The sequence below is a fragment of the Brachycentrus maculatus genome, unplaced genomic scaffold, assembly GCF_059751285.1.
Source record: "Brachycentrus maculatus isolate JH-2025_06_01 unplaced genomic scaffold, ASM5975128v1 h1tg000475l, whole genome shotgun sequence".
In the NCBI taxonomy this organism is placed as follows: domain Eukaryota; kingdom Metazoa; phylum Arthropoda; class Insecta; order Trichoptera; family Brachycentridae; genus Brachycentrus; species Brachycentrus maculatus.
Window position 1 is genome coordinate 2,209,746 of NW_028281222.1, and position 18,778 is coordinate 2,228,523.

Here is an 18,778-nt window from a genome sequence, read left to right on the forward strand (position 1 = left end):
TTACGAGCGGCATATTTTACCTCTGCAAGGATGAGATATCCATCCTGGAGCCGAGGTAAGTGTGTGCGCCTCATTCAGGAGAGACTGCAAGGCCGGACGGGTCGTGAGGTCGAGGCAGGAAGGGTAAGAGTGGGAGGTACAAGAGGTCACCCAGAGATGTCGGTATTGCATCCGAAACTCGGTACACACAACAGGAAAAGAAGACGAGCGCTATACTTTGTTTTATTATAAAGTATATATAAATAATTTTATAAGAAATGAAGGTCTTAAGATTACGTAAAATAACTACAGACATCGCCTTTTGAGCCGCCAAATCGCCCGACGACGCGCGCTCGGTCGCGCTCCCAAACAACTCGGCAATTCGACCGGCGTAAAAAGCGACGTTACCATTATCATAAAAAAGCCGACGGTACAAAGTGGAGTGTAGATCGTATGTATGTATGTAGTATGCATGTATGTATATAAAAAACAGCAATTTTGTGTGTGTTTGCAGAGATTATTATTTAGTTAGGATACAAATACGCTGTACATGTTTTTTGGTAGTCTCGGGGGCTTTGAGTGCGGTAGTGGGGGTGGTGGTGCCGCGGGCGGACTACTGGCGGTCCGTGGCGCGCAGCTTCTCCTCGACGGCGTCCTGGGAGGCCTCCGACAGGTCGGTGGCCTGGATGTACTTCTGCACGCCCACCAGCGACTTCTTGAGCGCGTCGAAGGAGCTCGAGTACAGCATCTTCTTCTTCACCTTGGCCGTGTCGGGGCACCAGGACATGAGGAACAGCTTCTGCTTCTTGGAGCTCTCCGACGTGCCCTGGCACTGGTGCATGTACTCAAAGTCAAACAGCCCGTATCTGCAACGTCACACACAGTATTTACCAACTGATTCATTCAATGAGCTACAATAGCTAGCGATAATGTCTGCCTCCGTAATGGTCAGCACGCTCGGTTACCGTTCTGGAGGTCCCGGGTTCGATTCTTAAGGGGGTTCAAATAAATATAAGTGATTTTTTTTCACTGTAATATTTATTCAATATAACCCTGGACTGGTACCTGGAGCAGAGGGCTGATCACCTTTCCTTCATGTGTAAACGATCAAGATAACACTGCGTTATATGACGCAGTGCTCTATCTACCATTTGGGTGCAGATAAGGGTTTTTATTTATTATTATAATTCATTCAAACCCTTATCCGCACCCCAAGGGTGCATAGGACACTGCATCATACAAACACGGTGTTATCTTGATCGTTAACACATGAAGGAAAGGTGATCAGCTCTCCGCTTCAGGTACCAGTACATGGAATACCGACTAAATATTAGAGTGGAAAAAAGCTGCACTCTACTTAAGTAAATTATACAAGAAAACTTGCTTTGCTTGAGGGTCTGTCGGGAAGCCTAGCGCTTCTTGTTGGAAGAGGTACCTGCACTCTACTCGAGTTAACTATACATGACAAACTGCTTTGCTAGAGGGTCTATCTGTTGGCAAGGAAGTTGATGGAAGGTGGAGAACGTACCTGCACTCGCCGGTGCCGCCCTTCTGCAGGTCCTCGAGGAACTGGTCGTACTCGGCGTTGCGCTCGCCCACCACCTCCACGTCGATCTGCTTCTCGTCGCGGATGTAGAACACCACGTAGCGGTGCTTCTTGTCCTTCTTGATCTCCTCGTACGTCGTCTTGCAGATGTCCGACACTGTCACTCCGGACGCCTACAACACAACACACACCACCCCACACATTAATTCAAGGCAAAATGAAGCAATGGCTACATCATCAACACATTCAATTTCAATTTATTCAATAATGATTCACATCATGGGTGTACTAAGCAATGGCTACGTCATCAAGACTTTCAATTTCGATTTATTCAATAATGATTAATATCATGGCGTCTCGAAGTTCCGCTGAGTATAGTCGGTGAATGGTCGTCAGGGGCCTTCCGGGGCGCCGGAATCCTCGGGTTTGAAAGAAGAGACACGAGGGGTTGATGCTCTCAGGTGGCATTATAAGGACATGTCCCAACCATGGGACCAACCATGACATGGTCATGAGTGTACTGGCAAAAAACGTTAACCCTATAATCCCCATTATTTAAAGCTTTTAGTCGGAATTAAAAACCCGCTATTAAACATGAATATTATTTTGAAACCGCATAAATCTGACATTTCAAACTAGTGTATTTTGCCAGTTTATAGAACGCTGAAAACTCTATAATACTGTATCATTTATAATACCGCATCGTTAAATCAAAGTTACATATTTTGGAGTTGACGTTTTTTTTACATTTCAAACTAACATTTAAAGCGTAAACATTAAAACATAAATTAAAAAGTAAGCAAGAAGACTCTTGTTAAAGATGTAGAAGAATTTATGTATTAATTTTAAATCAAACACAGATTTTTTGAGTCTACTAAGTTGTATTTCATTTACAAAAACACATGAAAAATTGTCTATTAAAATAAAAAATGTCTATTATATATTTAACACATTGTGTACGGTGTGCACATATTTGTGCGTTTCAGAAACCTTGTGTGGTGGCAGGGTGCACATTTTTGTGCATTTCGGCTACCTTCAATTTAGTATACAAAAAACACGTCATAAACTTCTAATCTCTTGGCCTTTTTGCTTTTGTTGTGTAGTGGATAGATGTCGTTGTAATATAAAAAATAATACTGATATTTACTGGTTCAAAACATAGCTAATGGTCGTAATCTGTTTTGAAGGAAATGTTACAAATTAACTTTTAACAATGGATACAGACGGTGCGTTTTTTTCTTTGTCCTAAAATGAAATAAAATACAAAGATCATTGTCTTTTACTTAAGTCGGCAGTTGGTACTTACAAAGCAATAAACGCGTGTGGGGAAAGCCCATAAATCATTTTTTATTTGCAGATTTTGAGTTTTCGGCGGTTGTTAAACTGTGTTGTTATTTTCTAATATTTTATTAGTGTTTTTAACATTTTTTTTACTTTTGTGATTTGTGGACTAACATGATTTTATTTTGAGACGTTAGAGACCATTTAACCGTTTTTGTATTGTTTTCGAGTTCAACCTCAAGTTCAAAATATGAAGTTCACTGACATATTTTATATTTCCGGACAGCTGTCTAATGTCGCCCGCCTCAAGATACAGTTTTATCAAAACATTGTTGTAACTAATGTGTTAACAAATGATTTTTTTTTTATTATTAATAAACATGGTATTTTTTGACATCTCAACATTGATTAAGTCTGGGGTATTCACAAGGCTTATGACCTGTCACAAGATTCGAAACACGGTGATTGGGATGGATCACAACTCAAATATTTCTTTCAATCGGAATATTATTCAAGACCGAGCATGTGAGCTTGTAATATAAAATACAGAATTTAAAAACTAACTGCACCTTTTAATTGGACAAGCACTGCTGGGTAATGTGCAGTATCCATGACGGGCAGAATTACGCAGACCTACCACATCTCCGGGGCGGAAGGCCTAACGCTAATCCGCATACTAATGTACTGGACTGAACTGACTGGAATGAACTGGAGCGCCGATTGATGTCCCGAGGTGGTTGTGTGATATTCAAACGGCAAGGTGGCGGCAATTATTGAAACAAGGTATCGGAAATAATTTTTAATTGTCCGGCAATAATTTGAGGCAGTGTAAAAAATCGAATTTTTACGAATCGAAACATGAAATTATTTTTAAATTTGAGAAATTTAATCCGAGAGTGTCAGAAATGAAGACTGATGAAACTCATAAAAAAACCTAATCATTTTTTTTTAATATCGCAATTTTTAAGAATACCGCAATTTTTCAACGGATCTTTGTCAGACGGGAGGAATATCTAATTTAACATACTCAACCTATAAAGGATTGCACGTTTAACCTCGGCTCGTAACGTATGTCTGTATTGAAAACTATAGTGCATGTTGGTCTTCGGGTCGATCGAAAATCGAATGTGTTAGACATTTTGTGTAGTTTTGAGTGTGTGAATGGTGCTATGGTGGTGAAGGGTAGTATTGTTTGCATGCTGTCTTAGTGATTGTCCTGACGAAGAGACAGGTACGTCTGGAAACCGGTAGACGTAAAAATCTCGGTGAGTAGTTATATACTAATTTTATTAACATTTTTGTAAAAAAAAAATAATAATAATAAAACCCTTATCCGCGCCCCAATGGTGCATAGGGCACTGCGTCATATAAACGCAGTGTTATCTTGATTGTAAAAAAATAAATAAGTATAAAGGATTGTATTAGACTCGTGCAGTGTTTATAACAGCCGATGTAATAATTATTTTTCCTGATATGAAAATAGCTGATCTTTATGCACTTTGCATAGCTGAATTCAAAAATGAAAGCAAAATAAATGTAGCACGTCAGATTTTTTAGTTTATAATTTATTTAATTCTGATATTGACTAAAGTTTTTCTTATTATTTATGTATAAATATACATATAAACATATAGTGCTATCGTATTCAATATTAACAAGTTAATATTTATTCAATACTACCCTGGACTGGTACCTGAAGCGGAGGGCTGATCACCTTTCCTTCATTTGTAAACGATCAAGATAACACTGCGTTTATATGACGCAGTGCCCTATGTACCATTGGGGTGCGGATAAGGGTTTTATTATTATTATTATTAATATATTTCCACTGTTACTCTATAATTATCAATACTTTTTTTTTATCCCTTAGACCTTAGACTAAAGCACGTCTAGATACCAACCACTATTACGGTTTCAAAGTATGGGGTCCATACAAGCAATAATATGACTGTAACATCAAAACATGACGTGATACAAGCTTGTCACCATATAGACCCTGAATAAGAACTGTTGCGGACATTTGGCCCTAATTACGGATGTGAATTGTCTCTTCCTTGTTGTCACAACGCATACCTCATACGCATGTGAGGAGAATGGAACCATCCAGACTCCCCCACACTGCACGGTCAACCCCAAGGTAGACGACTCCCGGGCAGACCACCAAAGACATAGATTGACAGCTGGGAATCGACATCCCTCTTGAAAACAGGTTACAAGGCTTATACCAAGAAGAAGACGAAAAAGAAAGTGGTCGGGTCAGGAGTCGGGATAATCGGCGGGTACGTATCAGGCTATGCAGGAATGCGGAAGAGGCGAAGATTGTTTCCAAAGACCAATTGGTGTGGAATTCTATCCTCTCAGCCTACCCCTGCGGGAAAGCGGCGTGATGGTTAGTTAGGATCCAGTGCCCTATGCACTATTGTGGGCGGATAAGGGTTAGAAGAAGAAAAATATATATATTTTTAATGTGATTAATTTTAAACATTGAAAAATTGTTATTTGAGTCAGAGAATAAAGCCTCCTAAAGACGATCGATAAAATAGTAGATTTATTGCTGATAAAACGTCAAAAGTAAGAAAAATATTCCGAATCAATGAAAGCAATGAATCATCATTGTCAATTTGCTGTGAGTTTCGGAAAATAAGGTATAATTTTTGTGTAATTTTAAGCGTGTGAATAGTGCTATGGTAGTATTGTTTGCATGCTGGTGTAGTGATTGTCCTGACGAAGAGACGGGTACGTCTCGAAACCGGTAGACATAAAAATCTCGGTGAGTGGTTATATACTTATATTACTAACATTTTTGTAAAGAAAATATAAAAATACAATTTTTCGTTCGTCAAAAAAAAAATTTTTAATAGGATTTTTTTGTTGTCTATTTTTTTTAATTCTGCGAACGATGGCGACCCTCCCCCGGCAAAACATCGCAAATGAAGATATTTAAATATGTCATCAGCGGGTGAGGAGATTGATGAACGGACGTGGAAGAGGCGAATCGGCGATTGTTGGCAAAGACAGACTGGTGTGGCGTTCTATCCTCTCTGCTTATCCCTGCATGTGAGCGGCGCGATGGTCGGTTAGTAAGTTTTGATTTACACAAACTAATCTAATACAAACAAAACAGACTAAAACAGTAATTTTGTTGTAATAATACAAACAAAACAGGCTAAAACAGTAATTTTGTTACAATGTAATACAAACAAAACAGGCTAAAATAGGAATTCTGTTATAATACGGGCACATGCATGACATTAGTGCGTATACGAAGAGTGTGTACGTCCAGTACGCAGGGCCGGCCGCCGATGTGCGGCGGCCGGCCCGAATATGCGGATGTGGCTCGCTCTCCCTGCGCCGGGCCTGTCCGCGGGCCATGCGGGCCCGGGGCGGCGGCCGCGGCCAGGCGGGACTGGCAAGCAGCGGCGGGGGCAAGCACTAACTAGCGACAGCGAGTAACTAGCAACTGGCGACTAGACTACTGCTAGAAACAGCGCGTAACTAGTGACTAGACTACTGTTAGAGACAGCGTGTAACTAGCAACTAGTGACTAGACTACCGCTAGACACCACAATATGGCAATGGTAGTGAGTAACAGCACAAGCTACTGGACAGTGAGGGCTAGTAACAGCACAAGCTACTGGACAGTGAAGGCTAGTAACAGCACAAGCTACTGGACAGTGAGGGCTTAGTAACAGCACAAGCTACTGGACAGTGAAGGATAGTAACAGTACAAGCTACTGCACAGTGACGGCTAGTAAAAGCACAAGCTACTGCACAGTGAGGGCTAGTAACAGCACAAGCTACTGAATAGTGACGGCTAGAAACAACACAAGTTACTGGACAGTGACGGCTAGAAACAGCACAAGCTACTAGATAGTGACGGCTAATTACAGCACAAGCTACTCGATAATGACAGCACAAAACACATGTTAGTTTGGATCGCAGTAGTATATAGCACACGCGACAGGCACGCTAGTACAAGTGGCAGCGCATGCGAGAACATAAGTAATATAAAGGGAAGAGTAATGTTTACGGCCAGCTCAAGCTACAAGCCATGATAAGAAATGTTAAGGAGAGTGTTACAAAACATTGACGTCTTCATTCTTCAAACCCTTATCCACACCACACTGGTGCATAAGGCACTGCATCATATAAACGCAGTGTTATCTTGGTCGTCAACACATGAAGGAAAGGTGATCAGCCCTCCGCTTCAGGTACCAGTCCAGGGTAGTATTGAATAAATATTACAGTGAAAAAAAACACTTATATTTATTTGAACACCCCCTGGGAATCGAACCCGGGACCTCCAGAACGTGAGCCGGGCGTGCCGACCGGATGCGTACTTTTTTTATTTATTTGAAATTGCTCGATGTCAAAATAAAATATCGCGAGCAGCAAATAGACGAATCGCCAACATTATGTGTGTTACAACTAGAATGGAATCGGTTCCACCGCGTAAAAAGGTTCGTTTCATCCTCGGGATGGTTCGGATCGCGGTGGCGATGGGTGGGACCTTTCTGCGCGCGCCGCGCCCGTTCCTGATGGGTCCTGCCAAATTTTGTGTCGAAAATACACATTTTGGTGTGTGGGTGGGTGTCCCGCTAATATCATAAGGCGGCCGACTTATGTAATTGAAACGGGTGCGCGTGTAATGCAAATGGGTGTCGCGTCTGCGGAACGGGCCCTCCCGGTGGTTTGTATTTACTACAACTTGACTAAAAATGAGAATATCAATATAAATTATAAAAGATACGGTTTATATTATCCACTGACACTTCGTGATGGAATTGCATTTTTAATTTATTATTAGATTAAAACCAATATTTTTTAGCTTTTCCACTTATTTTTTATTTGACCAGCGACCGGGTTTCGTCGTTACCGACATCATCAGACTGGTGAGAGGCTATACAAATTGTTATGTTATATATATAAAATTAGGCAGGAGTTGACAACCATGATTTTATATAATTTTATATAATTAATTTCTCATAAAATTATATCAAATCATGGTTATCAACTCCTGCCTTCTTTTATATATAACATAACAATTTGTATAGCCTCTCACCAGTCTGATGATGTCGGTAACGACGAAACCCGGTCGCTGGTCAAATAAAAAAGTGGAAAAGCTAAAAATATTGGTTTTAATCTAATAATAAATTAAAAGATACGGGGCTCAGAATTTTTGTATTCCTCCGTAATACTTTTACGTCTTACATAAAAATATTATTTTATGTATTAATTTTAAATCAAACACAGATTTTTTGCCTACTAAGTTGTGTTTTATTAACAAAAACACATAAAAAATTAATATTGTGATAATTTTTTCGCCTTGTCAGGGCATTATCAAACGAACGTGAAGATCAAATCGACTAAAGGACCGTAGTTAAGTTTTCTTGTCAATTTATCACATTTCTGATCTAGACACTCGATATAATACATGCATAATAGTTATATGTCCGCCTCTGTAGTGTAATGGTCAGTACGCACGGCTACCGTTCTGTAGGTCCCGGATTCGATTCTCAGGGAGGGGGTCAAATAAATAAAAAGCGATTTTTTCACTGTAATTATTATTCAATATTACCCTGGACTGGTACCTGAAGCGGAGGGCTGATCACCTTTCCTTCATGTGTAAACGATCAAGATAACTCTGCGTTATATGACGCAGTGCCCTATGCACCATCGGGGTGCGGATAAGGGTTTGAATAGTTATATGTGCTATATTTATCGGTAAAACAGTAGTATTTATAATTTTATGAGACAGTTTATTTTTATAACAAGATAACACTGCGTTTATACGACGCAGTGCCCTATGCACCATTGGGTGCGGATAGGGATGTGAATAGTTATATGTGCTATATTTATCGGTAAAACAGTGGCATTTATAATTTTATATTTCTTTCCTCACTCATACGCTCCACATGTCCAAACCATTTCACCACACCTTTCTTAATTTTATCGATAATGCTTATCTCACCCTTGCATTCGATCCTTATTTCATCATTCGAACATCTAAAACCATAAAATATCCAAATTACACTATTTTAAAAAATCTGGCGTGAACAGATATGTGACCTCTCCCCGGTGGAATGAATTCAGTGTTACAATGATTAAAGAAAACACTTGTTTTTCACCACTTGAGTTTTATTATAGACTACATGTATCAGAAGTTAAACTTCCATCATTCAGGTCTGTATAATAACTGAAAGATGGAAGTTTAACTTCTGAAACATGTAGTCTATAATAAAACTCAAGTGGTATGAAACAAGTGTTTTCTTTAACCATTGTAACATGTCTTACCACTAAGTTAATGCCGAAACAATAAATAGAATTCAGTGTTAGCGAATATCCTCTCAAAGATTATTTCCATGTTTGTTCTCGTTTTATCAGGTGCAAAATATTAGCGCCTCGTTGTTGGACAAACGTGTCACCTCTCCTCCGAGCGGAGCCATTTTTTTACTTTCGGGAATACATTGAATTAGTATATTTGTATACATATTTAACAAAAAAACTGATATCGCTCACTCCTTTCAACGACGTCGTATATATAAAAAAAAGATTTTTCAGGAGATCGTTTTCAAAGTGTAAGAATACAATAAAATGTATTAAAAATAAATATCAAGCCACTTACTTATTGAACTTTTTACTGTGCAACAGATCTTTTTAGATAAAACCTGAAGGTTTTTTTCACCATTTGAAAAATATTTAGTATATCGTAGTCATACAGGAGAAAGTGCCGCAGTGCATTTTTTACAAAAACGTGATCATTGACTGTTTGGTATCTTACTAGCTTAATATTGCCCTGAAAAAAAAAACAAAGGATTTTGAACTTGAATGTGTAATATATTGACTTGTTAAAAATGACTAACTGCATTGATGTTTATTTTATTGCCAAGCAAAAGTGACTTAAATGACCCTCCTGAACATTTTACGTTTTGTTAGTTGGTCACTTTCTCCTGTACAACTACGATTATTTAAAAAAAATAATTAAACAATACTGTAGTGGGTAAATATTAAGTTAAAAATATGTCTCTTTTGCTGGGATATAGTACATTTTCTGGGCATACCGAAAACATGCACAACTGAAAAATTGTCGATTTTTGATATATGACGTTGTCGAAAGGGGCGAGCGATATGCGGATGGGTTAGTTAGAGCCCTGAGGTGGCTAGATGGGCCGCACGGAGCGTCCAACAGGTGAGGCGCCCGTGACTCACCGCGACATTGACCCCGGGCGGTGACGCGGCGTGACGTCACGCCCCCCACCCCCACCCGCCGAGACGCGTATCGAGCGGCGTGCAGGGTGCAGCGCGCGGCGCTGATGCACTTAACCCTAGATTACTGGACGCAGTAGTTGGGTAGGCGCTCGACTGCGAAACTGGCGTCGCGGGTTCGATTCCCGCCAAGTGCAAAATAAAGTACGGGTGTTTGTGATGTATTTTTTACATTTACCTTCCCTGTCCTTACTATCCTACCTTCAGACAAGACTCTAATGCGCCGCTTTGCGGGATGTGGTCCCGCGGTTAGTGTCGCGGACTCTTAAGTCAGAGTTTCTCGGTTCAAACCCACTCTACCACAATTTCATACCTATTTCAAATAATTTGTATGTATTTTTAATGAGAAACTAATATTATTTTCATATAATTGTAAAGCAACTGTTTGGTTGATAATGAAATCGTTATCTGACCACACATAGCACCTTTGTGGTGACATTCTTACCAATGAAAGTGTTGTACCATATAACGTATCGGTACGTTTTTGTAAATTTAACCTGCAATAAATCGCTGATTTTGATCGCCCGACCAGGGGATACTGGAGCATTTCCCTCGTAATTTTTATTATTTTTTACAAAAATAAGTAGTTTTGCTCGATGATCAGTCCCGCGCTTCCGGTACAAGTCCAAGGTACCACCCTGGACTGGTACCTGATTTACCTGACTACCAGCCGATTCGGAGTGTCGGGTTGTGGTCCCGTGGTTAGTGTTGCGGATTCTTAAATCAGAGTTTCTCGGTTCGAACCCACTCTACCACAATTTGATACCTATTTCTAATAATTTTTTTTTGGAAAGGTAGCACATAAGTATGCTTATTTATGTTTACATATGAAGAAACAAGTAAACACGAAGAAACCTGTCCGTGCACCCCTGGATTTTGTGAACAATAAAATGCATGCCTATTGTTCATGGCGCTCCTGGGGCGCCTAACGAGCGGAATCGATATTTTATGTGGCGCTGTAGCGGCGCCTCTCGAGTGATAAGGGTTAAACTGCATCCACCTCGGTAAATGTCTCGACTTTCGATCGCGCCACATTTGGTAGGTTTAAAAAAAGGCACAGAGGTGCAATCCAGATGGCGGGTGCAGTTTGGTGATCCGAAACGTCGAAATGTGCGCGCCATGTCCCGACCCGCCGCGGGAGAGCGCTGTTTACATATCACCAACTCGAGGCGTATTTAGGCGAGTGTAAAAATATCACTAGGATGCATGGTTCGGGTGCGACTGGAAATTTCACCTACCTACCTAACCGTCACGCCTCTTTCCGCAGGGGTAGGCAGAGGGAATAGAACGCATTACCTTGGTGCGAAGTAGACTCGAGAGTGGCTCGATGATTTGGGGGCCACACGAGCTTAACCCTTCACTGCATAGTGTATCAAATTTGTTACATACCCAAAAGTTAGTGTTGAAACGTTCTTTAAAAATATAAGCAAGTTCTTTGCTGTCACTGATAAGATACATTCATAACTCACGTATATATATAATATATATAAAACCCTTATCCACACCCCGATGGTGCATAGGGCACTGTGTCAAATAAACGCAGTGTTATCTTGATCGTTTACAAGTGAAGGAAAGGTGATCAGCCCTCCGCTTCAGGCACCAGTCCATGGTAAGATTGAATAAATATTACAGTGAAAAAATCACTTACATCGTCCGCCTCCGTAGTGTAATGGTCAGCACACTCGGCTACCGTTCTGGAGGTCCCGGGTTCGATTCCCAAGGGGGGTAAAATAAAAATACAAGTGATAGCACAATGAAAAAAATCACTAATATTTATTTTACCGAACGGTATCCGAGCGTGCTGACCATTACACTACGGAGGCGGACAAGTTCATAATTTAGCCAAAAGACGCGCTATGGACGCCAAAATAATAACTTTACTTGTCTCTCGAAAACGAACTGTCAATGCAGTCATGCAGTCATGCAAAAAAAAGTCATGCAGTGAAGGGTTAAGTACTCTCTAAGGTAGAGAAAGTACAAAAGAAGTTTCTGAGGTATAAGTGATACCTCAAATGTAGAGACACGAGAGAGTACGGCTGTTATCATGTCGGATCACGGAAGGGCGGCAAAAGAGGATAAAAGTGAAGTCCCGTTTGAACTGTGCTAGTCTGGAAGTTGGAAGTTGGCCATCCACAATGACGGGGAGCTCAACAAGCTGCCCTCCAGCGTGACGACCATCGCTCAGGAAGGCGTCCTGCCCAACACCTTGGCCATTCTCCAGTCCATGGGGATCAAGAGGAAGGCGTTTTATTTTGTCGGATCACCTTTTCGCTCAATACAATATCGCTCACTCCTTTCAAAAACGTCATATATCAAAAATCGTCAATTTTCAGCTGTGCATGTTTTCGGAATGCCTAGAAAATGTACTATATCCCAGCAAAGCAGCATATTTTTAACTTACTATTTACCCGCTACATAGCAGAAAGTGTTGTTTTTGCATTTCCAAGAAAATGTATTGTTCAATTATTTTTTTAAAAATAAACTCAATATTTTTCAAATGGAGAAAAAAATTCAGGTTTTTTTATTTAAAAAGATCTGTTGCGCAGTAAAAAGTTCAATAAGTGGCTTGATATTTATTTTAAATACATTTTATTATATTTTTAAACTATAAAAACGATCTTCTGAAAAATCAAGTTTTTTGATTTATGACATTGTAGAAAGGAGTGAGCGATATGTAAGAATTTTAACGGTTGTGCAGTTCTTAGATGGAGTGAATGTATGCGGAAGAGGAATCTTTCGAGGGCGTTCGTGAACATTTGTGACGTCATCACGCCACAAACGTCATACATGTATGCACTTTAGAAAACGATAGGTTTTTTTTCATTGCCATTTAAACATATATGAAGAAGAATGTGGAAGTCTGGGTATTTACAGAGCTTATGACCTGTCATAGGCTGGATCAGTGATAAAGTAAAACTTACATAAAAAAACGAGAAAATACGAGACATCTCACCGATAGATGTCTCTAGTGAAGTTCTATTGATTCAAGAACAACGTATCGAAATTGGTTCATATATATAGATATCCAAGAATTTGAATAGTGTGGTTGTCAATAATGGGTAGAATTGGTGAACGTTACACGTGTGTAAAGTGATCACTTAAACCAGCCTGTGACGGTCGTCAGCCCCGTTAATGCCCAGACTTCCATATTCTTCTTCATCTTAGATGAGATGTCAAAAAATAATATGAAAATAACTCCTGCAATTGGAGATAATCCAGATTTTGTGAACAAGTATTTGGACACACTCAAAATGTTGTAAACTGATTCATTATGAGCCGTCTAGGCTCATAATGAATCAGTTTACAATAGTATGAAATTGAAATATTTCCGTAAATAATAAGAACACAAATATTTCTTTTTTAATTGAAAAAAATTTAAATGTCAATATAAAAATAAAACAACATTCAGTTGTCTACTCGGCTGTCCAAATTTGAAACACAGTATGGGACATTTTTTTGTAGTACGTTTTATTTTGCATTTATGGACTAAGTAGACTCTACTTAGTCCAAAAATGCAAAAAAAAACGTACTACAAAAAAAATGTCCCTTACTGTGTTTTAAATTTGGACAGCCGTACTGTTTGCAGAATGACTAACTAATTCGAAGCTCGAGATAAACTGATTCATTGTAACGAGAAATAGATTATATTGCAAAATTCTAAGAGTCATTCATTACTCACAAAATTAAAAAAAAAACAGTGACTAATAAAATAATTTTGCAATAAAACTATATTTTGTTTAAAAGTCAATAGATTATTGTCGCGATGTTGGTTTATTGGCTAATAAATTAATATGAAAATCACAAGCCTGTCGATAACATTCTTATTAAATTCTGTGGAGAACTAAGGGAGATATGAAGGTTTAAACTTCAGATATTTTTATAAAACGAAAAACGTGCGTTCGCATACGTCATCAAATTTCCGTCAGCTAACGTTTTGTGACGTCATGCGGTTTATTGTCTATGGTTAATAGAGCTGTAATAGTAGTAGTGTGGATTTAGTGTGTATTATGGATACACTACCATTTGTGTTATACAAATATGAGGGGAGTGGGGGTGAGAAGGTGGACCATAGACATCAACAAATAGAGCCGCCAATAATTTAGCAATGTAACCAATATTAAAATAACTCCATCGTTTCTGTGACGTCATTCATTACCAACTTACGAAAACAACGTATTTACGAAGGCGAATTTTCCAGGAGAAAATGATGAATGAAAATATTGATTATATCGGCTGTTATAAACACAAAACTAATACAATCCTTTATAGGTTGAGTACGTTAAATTAGATATTCCTCCCGTCTGAAAATGTTCCATTCATTCACAGTGAAGCGCCCTTGAGGTAGTATTTTACAAAAATGGCGCTATATAAATTATCCAAGACTATGATTATTATTTTACACACATATACAGCAGGACCTCTTTAATCCGAACCCTCGCTAATCCGAATACCTCTGTAATCCGAACGTCCACTCATCCCTTAAACACATGCCTATAATGGGCTGACCAGGTGGATATTCCTATGCCAGAAAAGATGATTTTATGTAAATTGCGAGACAAAGCTTTTTCTTGTCATTAAATAAATCTGGACTAACTAAAATATTTGATTTCTTGAAAAAAAAAAATAATTACATTCAAAATTTAACAATGCATAACGCTCACTCTTTTCAACAACGTCATATTTCAAAAATCGACAATTTTCAATTGTGCATGTTTTCGGAATGCCCAGAAAATGTACTATATCCCAGCAAAAGTGCCATAGTTTTATTCAATATTTACCCGCTACAGGACAGAAAATGTTGTTTTTGCATTTTGAACAAAAGGTATCGCTTAATTTTTTTTTTATGTAATAAATATTTTTCAAATGGAGAAAAAACCTTCAGGTTTTACCTAAAAAGAACTGTTACACAGTAAAAAGTTCAATAAGTGGCTTGATATTTATTTTTAATACATTTTACTATATTCTTAAACTTTAAAAACGACCTACTGAAAAATCAAGTTTTTTTATACATGGCGTTGTTGAAAGGAGTGAGCGATATGTTGTTTTATTTGATAAAAATACCCTACAGGTTTTCTGTACTGTAATCCGAACGCTTTACTAGTCCGAACAGAGGGTAAATTTTCGGCGTTCGGATAAAAAAGGTCCTGCTGTATAAATATATAATGATGACTAATTAACCATCACGCCACTTCCCCGCAGGGGTAGGTAGAGAGGTGGTCGAACTGTCATGGACTGGTTTAAGACATGCCTTTACACACGTGTAACATTCACCATTCCACCCATGATTGCAAGCGCACTACTAAAATTTCGGAACTTGTATGTATCCTCAAATTGACATGTTCCTTCACGTTTGAGTTCTCGGCACCATCTTTGGCCGAGTTGCGTAAACTTTTTATTTAACAGAGAGCCTTATGATTTTTTAAGTGGATAGAAATTTAGTAGGGGCGTGTCAAAGTAAGATTATACATATTCAGAATATTAAGTGCGTGTTTTTATTTTATTATTATTGTACTAAAAAGCAATTGATATGAATGAGATGCCATTTTTTTATCTTATCACTGATGGAATAACGATAAGCTGTAATAAATAATAATAATAATAATAATAATAAAATTGGATAACTTATATAGCGCCATTTTCGTAAAAAAATACCTCAAGGGCGCTTCACTGTGAATGAATGTGAATATGTGTGGAAATGAATGTGTGGAAAATCATTGTATGACAGAATTAAAAACGACGATATAAGAAAGGAATGTAAGGCTGAACGAGGAATAATTGAAAAGATTAGGAAGAGTTCTTTGCGGTGGTATGGACATGTGGAGCGAATGGATAGCGAGAGAAGGACTAAGAAAATATATGTGGCGAATGTGAGAGGGAAAATAGAACGTGGACGACCGAAAAAGACTTGGCACGATCAGATCAATAAGAACCTAAAATCTGTCGGTGTCAAAAGTCTGCGTAATCGGAGGGCATGTATGACTAGATGTATGGATGTGAAGGAGGCGAGGAGTGTATGTCAGGACAGAAGAGTGTGGCGTTCCACCCACTCTACCTACCCCTGCGGGGAAACGGCGTGATGGTAGTAGTGTAATAAATATTTTTAAATAAATGTTTAAGGTGAGCGATTTTGATATCTGAACGCATCTTTGACTCGCGTTTGCAAATCTAACGTGCAAAGGCAAATAGACGCAAGGTCTTCTTCTTCTTTTTAATGGCTTTTCACCCACCTTGGGTGTTATAGCCAAGACGCAAGGCCAAAACAGTAGTTTTGAGCTATACGAGTTAAAAGTTAACTAAAAATCATGCTTTTTTCCAACGCATGTATGAAATTAATACAATTTCGCGGCTATTTGGATAATGAATATCTCGGTAAAGGAAAGAGATAGAGCAAAATCTGTGATTGTATATGATAGAGGCCAGTTATAAGAATGCTTTGAGCCGTGTTACGCCAAACAGCCGCAACTTGAGTTACGGCTAGTTGCCTTTACACATTAGACATGTACTACTACTACCAACTCGCCGTTTCCACGCAGGGGCAGGCAGAGAGGATATTGAGGAGCGAATGGATAACGAGAGAATGACTAAGAAAATATATGTGGCGAATGTGAGCGGGAGAACGGAACGAGGACGGTCGAAAAAGACTTGGCACGATCAGATCAATCAGAACCTAAAATCTGGTGGTGTCAAAAGTCTACGCAATCGGATGGCATGTATGACTAGATGTATGGGTGTGAAGGGGGCGAGGAGTGTATGTCAGGACAGAAGAGTGTGGCGTTTCATCCTTTCTGCCTACCCCTGCGGGAAACGGCGTGATGGTAGTAGTAGTAGTAGTAATGTATAAATCAAAAAATATGTAATTTATATTTGAAGCACGAACTTTGTGATTTTCCATTTTATAATTAAAATGTAACTTTGTTTTAAATTCACCATAAATATTTGATTATAACTTAATTATAATGTCTACCGGTTTCGAAGCTAACCGCTTCTTTATCAAGACTGATTAATACTCTCGATAAAGAAGCGGTTAGCTTCGAAACCGGTAGACATTATAATTAAGTTATAATAAAATATTTATAGTGATTTGAAAACGTTATAATTTAATTACAAAAAATATATAAATCACGAAAAAAAGTTATGTTCCAAAAAACAGTCATTTCAAGTCGTAAATGACTAATTAAGTAAATAAATAACGTGACTAATTTCAATATTTTCATTAAATGATTCGGCTATATCAATATGTTTAGTCTTAAGCGTAACGGAAATGAACAGATTGAACGAAACGTCTGTCAAAATAAATTTTACAAATTAGATTATTTATGACAGAACGACTAGTGAATGTTGTTAAAAAAAACACGATTAATTGATTATTTTAATGTAAATTTGTAGATAAATCGTCTGAAGAAAACGTATCGAAATAATGCAAGCTCAGCTAATAAATACAACGACCATATATGGTAAATGGCACATATGTAGTTAGGCGTGTGCAACACTTAGTGACTAATACATCGGTACTAAACATATATTCATAAATTGTAATTTAAACCATGCATTTATGGAGAGAAGACCGTTTAGAAGACCGCCTGAAATTTATGAATAAATAAAAAAAAGTGCAATCAAAATGGCTCGAAGGCACCGCCTTCCGGCAAAGCGTTCACGTCAAACACATGAGAAATGCAATAAAAAAATCAAAACATAGGTTATTTTATTTTTCGACTAAATTTGCTCGTTTTTAACGTCCTACAATACACACTTCACTCGTTAATAAAAATATGTCAGATTGTCAAAAAAGGCGTTGTGTAGCGACACGAGGGAGTGAAATCCAACACCGGTTTTTTTTTATAATAACGAAAGTATCAATGCAGATTCACTTAGATACACATAATTTTGATTGCTAAAATATTAAATAAATCACGTTAACATTTTTAAGAAACGGATTGTGGATAAAACTGGATCGGGAGCTTCGGATGAATCGTGCAAATTGGATGGGTGTGCGAAATATGGCGAACGGAGACGCCGGTCGAAGGAATCGTGCGTGGAAAATACAGCATTTTAAGCACAAACACAGCCGAATATACGTTCAAAATACACTCGATTCAACTCTACACGATTTAACGGATAAAACACTTACCATTTTAGGATGACAATACTTTTTATTATCACTAAGAAAACGAGACGAACCGCAACTCAAACTCACAAAAACCTGAACTAGTAATTTTTGTTTCTTCAGTTGGTACAACAGCTCCCCGCAGAGAAATAACAACTGCGCATGCGCGGATTCAAAACTTATAAACAAAAATAATTAACTTCTCACTAAAAACAAAATCAAATTTGCTGTAACAAAATCAAATATGATCACTCAATTCATAAAGAATATTACTTTAAAAAGTTGGTTTCTAATATTTTATATATTCACTAGTCCAAAAATATATTTCTGGCATTCACCGCGCGATGTTCACACCTGTCAAAATGCCGACGTTTATTTTTTACATAAATTTTATAAATTAAATGGGTTATGTTAAAACGCTTTTCCTATTTAATAACGAGAAATTATGAATTTTGTTATGTTTAAATAATATTTTTTTATCAATATATTCCATATGAGTCACGTTTGTGATAGCGGGTTCGACCAATCGGATGGCTCGAATTTGTAAATGCCCAAATATGGTCTGACGGAAGTTGCCAACGTCACGGCGGAAAGAAGGGGGA

General features: G+C 38.3%; 1 protein-coding gene across 1 annotated transcript; it reads right to left on the reverse strand.

Annotated features, from left to right (window-relative positions):
* Positions 1 to 206: 206 nt before the first annotated feature.
* Positions 207 to 18,279, reverse strand: tsr (Cofilin/actin-depolymerizing factor homolog tsr). The gene is made up of 3 exons (XM_088271998.1): positions 18,201 to 18,279; positions 1,508 to 1,698; positions 207 to 845 (listed from the first exon to the last, which is right to left on the reverse strand). The coding sequence occupies exons 1-3, from the start codon at positions 18,201 to 18,203 to the stop codon at positions 593 to 595; spliced, it is 447 nt and encodes a 148-aa protein (XP_088128124.1). The 5' UTR covers positions 18,204 to 18,279; the 3' UTR covers positions 207 to 592.
* Between the last annotated feature and the right edge of the window lie 499 nt (positions 18,280 to 18,778).

Coding starts and splice junctions, on each gene's coding strand:
- tsr (XM_088271998.1), bottom strand. Junction 846..1,507: donor GGCGGCACCGGCGAGTGCAG/GTACGTTCTCCA, acceptor GTGACGTTGCAG/ATACGGGCTGTTTGACTTTG.